Below are 13,834 nucleotides of genomic sequence, written 5' to 3'. Positions count from 1 at the left end.
GGGGGGGGGGGGGGTGATTGGGGTATTACAATAAACTAGCTTTGGCTTTTTTTTAAGGCTAAGTGAACAAAAGCTTTTAGAACATGTACTGAAAATTTATTTTACTGAGAATTATATTGCTGAAATTACTTTGTTCTAAAGCTCTGCTCTACTAGTCTTATGTGAACTTTAAAAATACTACACAAGTGGTCAGAGATTTATTTTCTGAACTGCTACTAGATTACAAAGTACTGGGCATTACTCCTTCTCAAAGTCTCCAGTAATCCATTAGTAGTAAAACAGCACACTACTCTGGAATATGTCATTACAAATTTAGCGGCGTGCAGGGCGCATACCATGTGTAACTTAGTATCTTCTACTATACCTATGTGCAGAGAAAAATTATGTGCAAATAACATTCTTTAGTCTTTAGAAAAAGCATCCTTTTAGCTGAGTCTGTAGTTCCCACTTAAAAGTTCTCTTCTTGCATAGGCACTATTAAATTGCTTGTTCATCACCCTTATGCTTCTTCACAAGGGTAAAGTTGTAATAACTCTTGCTTGCTGCAGTGGGTAGCAGCAGGAGTAAGTCTGTTTCCCACTTTCAGGATGCTAGTCACTTCTACCTTTCTGAAAATTGATCATTTTCAGAAAAGGCTTGGTCCCCTTTTCTTTGATCCTGTGCCTTCTTAGGTAGAGAATTCTGTACCTCTGAACTTCATTATAAAACATCAGATCTTACCTGTTCAGTGACAATTTTAACTCCCATTGATTGCCACTGCCAGTACCTGTTCTGATCATGGAAACTTTGTGCAAGTTAAGGGAGATTTGACTAAGTTTATATTTTTCTAATGATTATCTGTTGTAAAAATGTATGGTCTTGGGAGCAAGCAAGACTCACTTTTGGATGAGTGATCTAGGTGCTGAGTCAGACTGGTGATCCTTCTCTCTGACTGAATGAATCTTTATTTCTTTTCTGTTCAGAGGCTTAGCTTTACCAGAGGGTGTGAACTATGTGCTTTCACAGCTCATCCTGCAGCATAAAACAGGGAATGTGAGCTTTAAACTGAGAAAGAAATAGAATCCAATCCCCCTCTCACTCCCTAAGGCAAGTTAAAAAAAAAAAAACAAACAAAACAACCCACCACCCAAAAACCCCTCATTCTCTTTATTTCTTTGAGAAGTGTGGCCCAACTCTTAATCTTAGTAGTTGAAATAGTCTGTGTTAAAAGAAGTTTGGGTGAAAATGAGTGCTTTTCTGCAGTTTACCTAAACACCATATGAGCGGAATTCTAGCTATGCTTGTGGTGAACAGGCTTAGTGAAGGGAGCTGTCACACTCAGCATGTTGGGTATAGATCCTGTTTGACACCAAGTTCCCTACATGTTGTACAAGAAATTTAGGCAACTAATACAGAGCTTTTGGACTAAAAGTGGTAGGGGGAAGAGGTCAGTGGGCACCCAAAGTTTGGCAAGGCCATGCTCCACATAATTTGTAAACTTCTTTGTAGGCTTATGCTTTCATTTTTGGAGGTTACTGAGCCACAGACCTTGTTCAGAAGGTCAAAGTTAGTCTCTGTAGACTAGTTCTCTCCAGAATATAAAATACTGTTTCTGACAAGTAATGCATTTCCAGTATATAAGTTGACAAGGAGATGCATGTGTCTTCCTTTTTTTCTGATGGCCATTTAACGGCTGATCTGCTAACCGCACTAGATGACCTACTTGCCTTTGGCCTCTCTTGTTCCAGCAATAATCTCTCAGACTTTTTGAGCAGTCAGTCACCATTCTGTGCTATGGAAGCCAAAGCCGACCTAAATGCGTTGATGGAGGATCATGGTAAGAGGTCAATTTGCCAGTAATTCAGTGGAAGTCACCTTTTGGGGGGTGGGATGGGTTTTTCTTTTGAGGGTATGAATTCAGCTTCACTGCCACATTCAGTCCTCTTATGGTCTTTCCTGTTAAAAGCCTTGTCCTTAGGATGATTCACAGAAACTGAGACAATCTCCTTTACTACTTGTGTGATTCTGGCTGACAGTCTTACAACGTGGTTGGGGTGTTTGGTTTGGTGTTTTTCCAGCTCCATCACTCTTCTCATCCCCATGTGATCTTAAGATAGATCAAATACTCTTCTAGACCCAAAGCTGATCACTATACTGTCAGGTACATGAAGTAGTGTAAGAAGATTATCCAATAATGCAAAATCCTTGGAAACCATTAAAACACCTGCCACAGTCTTGCGTTCTTGATTAAAAAGGTTTTGATAGGGTTGGCCCAGAATAATTTGAGCCTTGTCTGTATCAAAGATTGTGACATATGTAAACTTAAGACTCTGCTTCCATTCAATAAATACTGTCAAAGTAAATCTTACATTACTGTTTAGACAGTTGTCCTCTGCTTGTGCTGTGTTTATCACTTCTGGGGAATTTATATGCCTGTACACTGCTTAGAAGAACTCTGATGTCAGCAACCCTCATTAAAGTTCTGGACTATTGGCTGAATCTTTGCTCTTTTGTTGATAGCCCTTGCTTCCTTGTGTTTATATCATTTATATAAGACACAGTAGTGCTGAGAGAGTTCTGAAAGGTCTGATAGTCCTGAAATTTATTTTAAGTAGCGTGTTTTGTATTCTGCCTACCATCCCTGCTACTAGGAAAAGAAAATCCCTGTATTATGTTGATTAAATGAAATTGTGCATAAGCTTCTGTGGCTGTTCCAGAGGTTGAGCTATTGTCTGACACTGTATTCCACTCCAGTAATCTATGCATGTTGCTTTTTTAAGAATTAACTGTACTCTCCAAACCCCTGGTGTCATTGTTAGCCTGCTTCAATAATATGTCAGCTTGGGATTGACAAGGCAGTGATTGTGGAAAAACACACTAAACTCTGCTAAACATTACCTATTGCGTTTAGCTACCAGAGCTCTAGCAGATTGAGAGCAATACTATAATAGAACTGATGTTGACTGATGCAGCAAATACCATTCATTCTTTCCAGTAGCCAGTGGGGATGCTGCTGTCAGTAACTCTAACAATTCAGTCCCCACTGATATTTTGCTTGAGGTTCCCACATTAGACCTGGTCACTGAACAAGGTAACAATCACTTGGATGCCATTTCAGTCCTTGTTTCTTAATTGAAAGTCTGTCACAGATTTTGTTGTTGTTGTTGTTGTTGAAGGAAATGTTGATAAAGTAAACTCTTGTTATGGCACAGTTGTTAATATGTAACCCAAATAGGATTTACTATTAAAAAAAAAAAAACTGGCATGGTTTACATGGGTCTTACAGATGGTATGATGAAGAATTAGTTACTGCAGTGGTAGGGAGCCTTTGTTCCCAAGGAATGCTTAACAGTGATGCTTTTTTTTAATCAGCCCTTCATGTCTGTTCCCTCTCTAGTCTTGCTAGGGAATGTTATAAGTGGTGCTCTTACCTTAGTTGATTCCAGGAGCAGGATTTCCTCCTGCCTGGCTGCTGGAGCCCAGCCTAGGTTGTCCAAAGGGCTGAGTCTTTGTCCAGGCCAGGCTCATGGATGTAACTGCTGCTTTCTTACTTGGGATTTAATTGATAGTGAGGCTGGGCGTACACAAACACATAAAATACTGACAGAGCCGATTACACAGATTGCTATACACCATGTGCTGTCTTCAACACCCACATAAAACACTGTCAGAACTTGTATAAAATATAAGTATAGACAGCCAAGTCTCCTTCCTTCTCTTCAGCTGATCAGAATTGAACTTCATTAGTGAAAACACACACTCCCTTCTGTAGCTTCCAGTCCCATGCGTGTTTATGAATCCCTCAACTATCAGTACAACCCTTACTGTGTGTAATGCCCCTCTTTGCTCCACAGGTCTCCTACTCACCAGGTGGGCTGGGTTAATGCACAGTAGCAAACAGATGCATGTACTTGTCTGCACACCTACATGAATGGATTCCCTCAAAGACCAGCCCTCTCCCTGTCAAAAGTCACTGCCTGGGCCACCTATTTGCTGTCTGGACCAGCTTGAAGTTTGCTAGTGCATTATACCCATGCACACCTGCCATGCATACCATGTTTGAGGGAAATGCAAACCTGGCCCACCCCAACAGTTGGAACCCAGGCACATAGACCTTATGACCTGTGATTCCCACTCCAGTTGCTGGTGCTGAGAAGCCCTTACTCTGCTTCTCTCATCCCAGTTCTCCCCTGTAGCTGGTACCTGTAAACAAGTGACTGAAGCCTCTGACTCATGATCCAGCTTCAGTGGCTGCAGCAGAGACCCTTATTTGCCGCAGTTGCTGGCACTAGGGATGCCTTCACCCACTGTCCAACTGCAGTTGCTGGCCCAGAATTAGTTCACACTGGTCCCCCCACAGTAGCTCCAGATATGTGCTTCTAAGACCTGTGCACATGTTCCTAGGATCAGCAGTTCCCTTTCCAGCTGCTGCTGCTAATACTCTCCTTTCCTCCAGTTGGTGGCACTCCAGGCCAAAGGGCAACTTCATCCCTTGTTTGCCTCTAGTTGCTGGTGTGTAGTCATCGGAGCACACATGCACATGTGATTGAGAGCGAGCTTGCATAGAAAGACAGTTAGGATTTAGTAAGAAGGTAGTATACGCTGCAGTGAGCAGGTGCAGTGCTTGGTCAGACAAGCATAGTGACTGGCAACTGTTTGTGCAACTGGCCCCCTTGATATCCTTTTCTATACTGCCCTGCTTTTGTTCCTCCCAGTTACTCTTCTAAACATTCCTCGATAAGCAAGGCCTCTCTTGAATATCCACAAGCATCATGTTGTTCTTGTTTACCACTTGTTAGCAGTTACAACATCCAGACCGCGCCTCTGAAGCTATGCCTGAAATTTCTTAATAGCCCACCAATCAGCAACTGGGGACTTTTGGTCTTTGTCATTGTCTCTGTTATCCTATGTCTATCAGGTTTATGGTTCCATTTGTTTATGGTTTCACGTTTTATTTATTCCCCCTATTCCTTTGCTTGTTCCTCTCAGTTTACTTATTATTTTGCACTGAAAGGTTTTTGATTGGATAACCTTAATAAAGCAGATTTTCCTTTGTCTTCTTTTCCACATAAGTATTTAAATTTGGTTTTGAGCTGATCAGTAGCACTGAACTTCCTCTACAGCATTTATGAAATTAAATGTCATCCTTTTTTTTATTGCAAATAGGTACATGGCACCTGAAGTTCTAGATGATTCCATAAATATGAAACATTTTGAGTCATTCAAACGAGCAGACATCTATGCAATGGGATTAGTGTTTTGGGAAATAGCTCGGCGATGTTCAATCGGTGGTACGTGGCAATCTTTACAAAATTGGACATACTAAGGAATTATAAGTAACTTACAGAACCTGAATAAGTTTGAGTAAACGGTTTGCTCAAAAGTGGTGCAAGGTAATAGCCAGTATGTTTCAGATTTTCTGTTAGTCCTGTAAATGATGACTGGTTTATTCAACCTCTTTGTAAACTGATAAACCATACCTGTTGAAAAACATAGGAAATACTCTTGTTTGTATTAATTTTTTCCTAAAACCTTTACATAAAAGGGAGGAAAGACTGAAGATAAATGTCCTTGAGATCAAAGAGCCAACACTACAAGTAAGGGCTAGCTATAATGTGTTCAGATAATGTCTATACCTTACTTAAAATAAAACATGCTTTTATAAATCATATGCTTCCAAACCTTTAGTATATCATATAAAAGATTTGACATAGCTTTGACCTTTTCCAAATATATACATTTCAAACTTAAAAATTTTTCAAAGCTAATGTAAATACTCCTAAGGTATGGTTAATGCTTTTTTTTTTTTTTTAATATATTTGTCAGTCATTGTAACATTTTTAAAAATGGAAACCAAAAAAGAAAATGGTAGAGTATTGATAAGGAATGTGGTAAAAAGTGAATATGTAATTTAGTGTTAGCTAAAATAAAGCTATTTTCAACCTATTACAGGAATCCATGAAGATTACCAGTTGCCATACTATGACCTTGTTCCTTCAGATCCTTCTGTTGAAGAAATGAGGAAAGTTGTGTGCGAGCAGAAGTTAAGGCCCAGTATTCCAAACAGATGGCAGAGCTGTGAGGTATTAACTAATCTTGCTAAAGCTACTTTATTGGACACTAGAGCTTTTATTGATTTCAGCGGCTTAAAAATTGTGCTTGTTGTTGAAGGGAGAAGGGTACTTCTTGAAGAACTGAATTTCATTTTGATCATTGTGGCTTTATTGAATGTCATTGATCCTTGGTTATACATTAATATTTAATGTTGTTTCATACAAATTAATAGCTAACCCTGGATGGAGGATTCTATGATCCCTTCCTGTGAGGCATAGGTGATGCTAATGTGAGCTAAAGCTAGTCTGAATTATACAGGAAGCATTGTTGCAAAGAAATTTTGCAACTGGGGGTTGTACTGTGTCTGATTGGGATTGAGTTATCGTTCTTCGTAGTAGCCTGTATGGGGCTGTGTTTTGGCTTTGCAGCCAAAACAGTTTGATAGCACAGTGATGTTTTAGCTACTGCTGAACAGTGCCTACACAGCTTCAAGGCTTTCTCCATTTCTCACTCAGCCCAAATAGGCTGGGGGTGGACAAGAGGCTGAGAGAGAGCGCAGCTGGAACAGCTGACCCAAATTGATCAGAGGGATATGCCTTACCATGCAGTGTCACGCTGCATGCTCAGCTATCAGACTGGGGGAGGGGCAGTTGTCCTAGGGGTTGCTGTTGCTCAGGGCCTGGCTGAGCATTGGTCAGATGGTGGTAAGCAGTTGGTTTTGTATCAGTTGTTTTTCTTTGGTTTGGGTTGATTTTCCCCCTTTGCCTATTAAACTGTCTATCTCAACCCACAAGTTTTCTCACTTTTGCCTTCCTGATTCTTCCCTCCATCTCACTGTGGGGGAGCGAACCAAGTGGCTGTGTGGGGCTGAGCTGCCTACTGGCATTAACTCACAACAGGGGTAGGAAAGACCCATGAGCTAATCAGGTCTGTGCAGTTGGTTTGTAACCAGGCTGGTTATCTCTTTTGAGAAGTGAGCTTGCTACTTTCAGCTCAGTCCTCTTCCAGCACTGCTGTGCTGCTTGTTGGGACACAAATGGTATCTTTGGTAGTGCTGGGCTGCCTTATGTGAATGCTCACTTGGAACTAAAGCACTCAGGGGTCTTTGCCCTATCATTACATAGTAAATGAATATCCTGCACACTGGCCAAAATAGTAAATGCTGTTAGGAATTTTCATCCAAAACTCTGGTGGCCTTGGTACTTAACGTGTCTTAGAATTTGTACTGTGTGCACTTACTGAAAGATGAACACAGTTACTAGGAAGCTGAAACTCTAGTGAGTCAGACTTAGAACTGAAGTATGCATGTAGCAATGACTGCTGCCCATGCCTCTGTTCTGGGCTGAGTTAATGATGCTGGTAGTCACTGCAGGGGCCATAGTATGCACAGCAGCAGGCTCTTGCCTTTCCAGCCAAATTTGTTCATATTGCTTGTTCTAGGAACCCAGCTAGGGCTAGAACCAATGCTTTCTGATTCACAGTTTGGGAGAATAGCTGCAGTAGGCTACAGTAGGAGTACGAGATTCATAAGATACGATGTACTTTATATGGAAAAGGGAAACTGGGTTATGGCATGTGTGAAATGAATACATGGGTGAAGGCCTGAGATAAAATATTGAGCAAGAGAATGCAGGCAGGAGAGGAAGGCACCAACAGACCGTAGTAATTTTTTTAATGCTGCCATTCCAATCCTGCAAACTTACTTAGAAGCTCAATATAATACAGTTTTGAGTGTAAAACCTTGGAATATAGAGCTATTTATCTTCAGTTTTTAGGTTATTTGCATTCTTCCTTGTGTGGTAGCATTCACAGATTTCAAAGAATGGCCATTTGAAGGATAAAAAGACTCCAAACATTTTGAGACTCATTACAGAGCTTCAGTTTGAGGAAGACAGCTGATAAACTTCTGAATTGCTGTACATTGAACTAACTCCTTAACTAGAGGTACAATAAAAAGGAGTATGTTTCTGTCTAATAGGAAATTTCAGGAAACAGTTACAGACAAGCTACTAATTTTTTATTAAAATATTATTGTGTGGGCTGAAATTCAGCTGAAAAACTCTTGTTCTGCTCTACAGTATTTTAAATAATTTTATTTGTCTGAAAGTAAGAATTGAGGGTTTTTTATACAACGCACTCTTCCATGCAGCTGTAGTACTAGTAATAGACTTCAGAAATGCATGAAGAGGCTAAGGCAGAAGAGAGGTTGCATAGGCTACACTGAGACAGCAGTATATATAATTACTTGTTTTTCCTTTGCAGGCATTACGAGTAATGGCAAAAATTATGCGGGAATGCTGGTATGCCAATGGAGCTGCTAGGCTAACAGCTTTGCGCATTAAGAAAACATTATCGCAACTTAGTCAACAGGAGGGGATAAAGATGTAATCCTGGATTTGCTACCGAAGAATACTTTAAAAATCCGTATCTGCACCAGAGTGGCGTGTTAAGAAGGTTAATTGTTCTACCTCATTGGGGGAACAGAAGGATATTGCTGCCTTTTAGTACTTCATAGGAACGTCACTTATTAGGATTTTTGTGGACGTGCTAAACAGTTGTGTTGGGTCCTTTCTGTGCACTATGAACCTCTTTCCCAGGTTACTTACAAAATGTTGTGTAGTCTAGTTTTTATTAACCTATAATTTTTTATTTGGAAAGTTGATAGCTGGTCTTAACTTCTCGTTAACTGTGCTAAAAGTAGGAGGTCACTTTAAAAAGTAGAACTGGTTCACTATGTTGTTCTAGAGTGCATTGATGGCTCTTTAAGCAACTTTATTCCTGGACGGTACATTGACTATTCTGAACCACTGTCATGGTTCTTTGATTCAGATGGTGAATGTACTGTTGGAGTATACTTTGCTAGCTATTAAGGTAGTATATCTTTTGGACTCTTACCTTGATTTACAAATTGACCTCATTTGGTTGTGGGAACATAATTTATGCAACTATACTTTATACATGATTACTGGGTTTTTTCCACTTTTTCAAAACATTACATTGCCTTCAAAATAGATTGTATTATACCAGTAAGTGCCGCTTTTGAGTCTTTTAATGCACAACAGTAGGAGCGTACAAAGCCTATGGTACTTTTGGTTTCAAAAACATGAGTTAAAAATCAACTGTTCCTTTGCCTAGCTAAGATCTAATTCACTCATTTCAGCTAGTGAGTACGTAATTTGTGGAATACCTTGAATTTTACCAAAAATCTGACTCTTTAAACCACTGTAGGAGTTTTAAATAGTGTAAGCTCGTTAATTCACTGTCATAATTTGTAATTGTCAAGTTGTGAGTCATAATTATATATAAGATTTTTTTTTTTTTATGAAGTGGTACTTCTAAATTGCTTGAAGTACCTATCTACTTCAGAAAAGTAGCAAGAGGAGTAAGATGTTCTTGAGGGAGACTTTACTCCATTAAGTCAAATATGAAAAGCATATTTTCTGTGCAGTTCTGCACAGGCTTAAGGCTCAAAGAACAATATTTACAATTAAATTAGGTTTAAGTACACCTGTAATTAGGGAGAAGTTATTTGGGCTTTTGTACTAGAAAGTTCAAAGCTGCTTATAAATTTTATGTGCATATATTTTGTCTGTGCCTCACACAGAAAGTGGTGAGCTACAGAAAGTGGTGAGCTGCAGGTCTTTGGATACAAATACCAGAGGATTTCAGCAATCCTCTTCATAGTTACAAGAACAAAGCTTATGGTGGCTTGTGTTGTCATAAGAACACAGGAGATTATGCATGGCTTTAGTCAAGATTTGCCTGAGATTTTAAGGATATCACAAGACTTTTGTAAAGTTGTTTAGAAATTGAATTGTTTCCTGCCCAAATGTACAACTTCTGCAGGGGACTGGGGGAAATAATATGGAAAATTCTCTTTTAAATTCTCTTTAAAAAAACTGCTGTTACCAGGATATGTATTTTTTTAATTGCAGTTTAAGGAAGAGTCTGGTTGACCTTTGGTTTTGTTAATGCCCAAAATATTCAGTAGTATTTCAGTATGTAAATGTGCCCTAACCTCTTACTCTCCCCAACACATCAGTATCCATCCTATCATGCAACACACATGGCAGTCTTAACTCTGCTTCTTTTTCATTCTTCAGCATACAGTCCACTGAGTTTTTCACCAAGCTAGTAGCAGTGGCAGGGTGATTGCTAACAGAAGCCTAGTGAGATCTTCTGTGGTCTGTGATATATGGTAGCTAAAACACTAAGATGGATGGGTCCTAATAATAAAAAGCTATATAGGTGATACAAGCCAAGATAAGACTTAGCATTTTGCTAACTCTTGTGTATTTCCAAATTCTTACTGCTTGCTTGGAGACAGGTTTCAATGGTGTGGGAATTACAGACCTCCACATGCTGAACTGCAAATAATTATTCAGCCACCTTTATGGATGAGTTTACCCACACTGGAAGATGGCATCCAGGAGAAGACTGTCATGCTTATGTTTGTTTGGCATTACCTGACCAGTCAGGCTTATGTGCTTCAGGCCTCTTATCAATCAAAGCTGGATCAAAATTGACTTCATGTAGGTATTTTAAATAAAGTATTCCTTTGTGCAAATGGACAGCTGTGCACCACAGAGTTTTTCAGTTATGACTGTTCTAAAAATGTGATTGAATATAACAAAACTCCCAAGTCTGTCTCCTTGGCATGCCTCTAACAAGTTCTGTGTACCTAGACAAATACTTAAAGAAAACAGCTCAGCATCAAAGTAGAACTTACTATATCTCCATACTAATTTCAAAGGCTTTCTATTTAAACAATTTAACTGTTAAATTTTGAGTTTTTCATAGGCATAACTGGATCTTTACCATAGATACAAACGGTATAGTTCATATTTTAGAATCACCAGGCTACTGGCATGCTTCAGATCTCTATAATAATCTTGATGGTAACATGAGGGAGCTTCCAATATAATTCATCAAGTAATTTCATTAGTGGTTTTTTTTTTAGTGCACCTACAAAAACTTATTACCATAATGTTTAGTTTCCGAAAACATAAGAAGCAGTTCCATTGCTTTCAGAAGAGAATCTACAGCAGCTGAACAGCATCATGGCATACAGCTTATTCAGTCAGCTGTACAGTAGCTTGTTACATCTGTCTCATCTCAACCACCTACTTAGTTTTCATTCTCCTGAATTGCTACCAACTATTCTTACATGGCTCTATTTTTTTTTTTTTTGCTTTGTAATAGAAGCTTGCAAAAACAAAGCACAGGAAGGATGCTCAATACAGTGTGTGACATTAGGAACATTATTTTTGGATGACCTTATTATTCATATTGGAATGCAGAACAGGAAAATTCTGAATAGAGCTATATGTATCCTCAGTTCTAACACCACAACTTCAAGCTTTGTTCTTCTTTTCCATTATATAAACTGAACACCTTTTACAAAGGCTGTGTCTGTATATATTATGTAACTTTAAATGTTACCTGTGTAAGATCATATCTTATATATATGGACACAGGTACACATAAGTATTTTTTAAATTAAGATTGTAATATCACCAGATCTGCTCTTGGAAATCCAGGGGGACCAAAATATTTTAGCATTCAAAATATTAATTTTGTATCATTTCAATTATATACCAAAACAGTTTCTGATGAATACTGATGCAAATGTTTATTGTAAATATTGCATACGTTATACATTCACTTAAGTTTTGTGGGTTTAATCAATTTGACATTTTAGTAGCATTGAAGCCTCAGTTTGGTTTACAGACTTGTCACCAGGTGGATGTGGACATGGAGAATAAGGAGCGTTGGAAACGGTCTGATGCTGAAAAGCCTGAAACGTTGTTTTTGGAATGCTGGAATTCTTCAGGGACCTTCCAACCTTAAAAGCTGGAATTCTGGGATGTTTCTCAAGCTGACTTTCAAGTATGACATACTGTCACCCTCCAGTGGTTCCACTTGTAATCCTAAGAAGGACTTTGTATATAGGTAAAGACGTTGGGATTGACTGTAAGGGGACATGAAGGTGTCAAATGAAATAAGAGGCTGGTTTGTTTTGGGTTTTTTTTCCAGTAATGGTTCTGAGTGTGATTGCCATGAAATTCACCTTTTGGTTAGTTCCTTGTTTATACTGTGCCATTGAAATGATTGCAAGGTGTTAATCATTTTGTGTTTAAAAAAAAACAAACAACAACAAAAACTTCACCATATCAGTTGCTTTAAACTCAAATTACCTCTTAAAAGACCAAGGTACATTTACCTCGTGTATATAATGTTTAATATTTTTCAGAACATTCTCCAGGTTTGCAGTTACACGTTTCTAGAAATATGGGTATTACTAAATCTACAACTTCAGCGGTACTAAATGTATTATCTGGTGCCCCAAAACACTTTAATTTTCTGTATTATATTGTATTAGCAAGTTTGCTGCTTTGTCACTGTAGCACCTGCCCTTACATAGCTGTGTGGATACTGCCTTGTAAATTTTACTTTTTGGATGATTTGAGGATCTTGTACAGATGAGTGTCACTTTTTTAAACCTTACAAAATTGTGCATTTCCTTTACATTTCTGAAAATATGTATTGTATTTGTAGAGTATACATTTCAATGGATTGTAAATAGGACAGTAGAAGAGTGGATGCTTATGTTAAGTGCTAACACTACAGTAGAGAGATTAAAGCAGTGAAAATAAATAACCTTTTTCAAAATGCATGAGTTGTCTTTTGGAGGAAGAAGTTTCAGGTAGGTGTGGGTTTGGGTGTGATGTTCTTACCTGGCAAAATGTGGGTTTACTCTGAATTCCTTTCTTCAGAAGGAATTTTTGCTAGTAGAAAAATGATAAAGGAATTTGCTTAATGCTGAGGCAGTCGATCTTGTGCATGCTACACAGATAATGATAAAGTGCCTGATCTTCCTTGTGTCTTACAACAGTGTTTGAATAAGTACCTTGATGGTGTCTCTGATCTCTTGGACAAAATACCTAATGACAAGGTGTTTTAGATTTTGGCTCAGAAATGACCAGACAGTATTACCAAAAAAGTAATTCTTCCAGCAAACTCTTTTCTCCAAAACTGGAAGCTATAAGGTGTCCAGAGAAAACCAAAGCTAAGTGAAAATGCTGTGTTTCTGCTTAAACTCTTTCACGGTATGTCTGATTATTTGGCTGAGAACATGCCTCTCTCCCATGAGTGGCTAAAGGAAGGCCTCTCCCACTACTGTAAGCAGACAAAATTCAGTAACATCCTGAGTCACCCTCACACTTCTAGCAGAAGAAATATATGGTCTGGAAATAGCTCAGTAATGTTGCTGTCTACCAAGCTTATTTTTCTTAGTCTTCTGTGTTTCATACTTTGAGGAATTGAATTTAACAACTGAAAATACAAATCCATGTACAGCAAACAATTACTACAAGTAATGTCTATGTGAGATGTTTTAAGATCATTTTAGAGGAGATGCTGAATTCAGGTTTCCATGCTAGCTTGGATTACAGGTGAACATAAAGAGTAGCAGACTGGTTGGGGTTTTTTAAAGTGTGGGGCTGTTGAAATAGGTTCTTTTTAATACCCACTGTACTGAAGCAATGAGTGTTTTATGTAGGTGCAGCATAACTAAAGAGTGTATAAACAGACCACTTCTGTGCAACACCAAGTAAGTTTTGCATTTTCCTTTTATCCATTTTTTGTGCAATGGGTACAGTAATTACCAGGTAATTTTAGTATAGTGTAAGGGTGGTCCTGGTAGAAAATAGATTCCTTTTAAATAGGAAATCAAAATTCCAAAGTTCTTACTCGGCGCTCCTACTAGCTTTCTTAATTTATCAAGCTGTGATGTTTTACC

General features: G+C 38.6%; 1 protein-coding gene across 1 annotated transcript in view; it reads left to right on the top strand.

Moving 5' to 3' along the window:
* Positions 1-12,705, top strand: part of TGFBR1 (transforming growth factor beta receptor 1) — a 27,503-nt gene extending 14,798 nt beyond the window's left edge. Inside the window, exons 6-8 of the mRNA XM_026842552.1 lie at positions 5,146-5,270; positions 5,932-6,062; positions 8,296-12,705. Of these exons, the coding sequence (XP_026698353.1) occupies positions 5,146-5,270; positions 5,932-6,062; positions 8,296-8,421 (382 nt within the window). The 3' untranslated portion in view covers positions 8,422-12,705. The remainder of the gene's footprint in view (positions 1-5,145; positions 5,271-5,931; positions 6,063-8,295) is intronic.
* The last annotated feature ends 1,129 nt before the right edge of the window (positions 12,706-13,834 follow it).

This window comes from Athene cunicularia, assembly GCF_003259725.1.
Source record: "Athene cunicularia isolate RWA chromosome 2 unlocalized genomic scaffold, athCun1 chr2_part1, whole genome shotgun sequence".
Taxonomy (NCBI): domain Eukaryota; kingdom Metazoa; phylum Chordata; class Aves; order Strigiformes; family Strigidae; genus Athene; species Athene cunicularia.
This window is presented reverse-complemented; position numbering and strand designations above follow the sequence as displayed.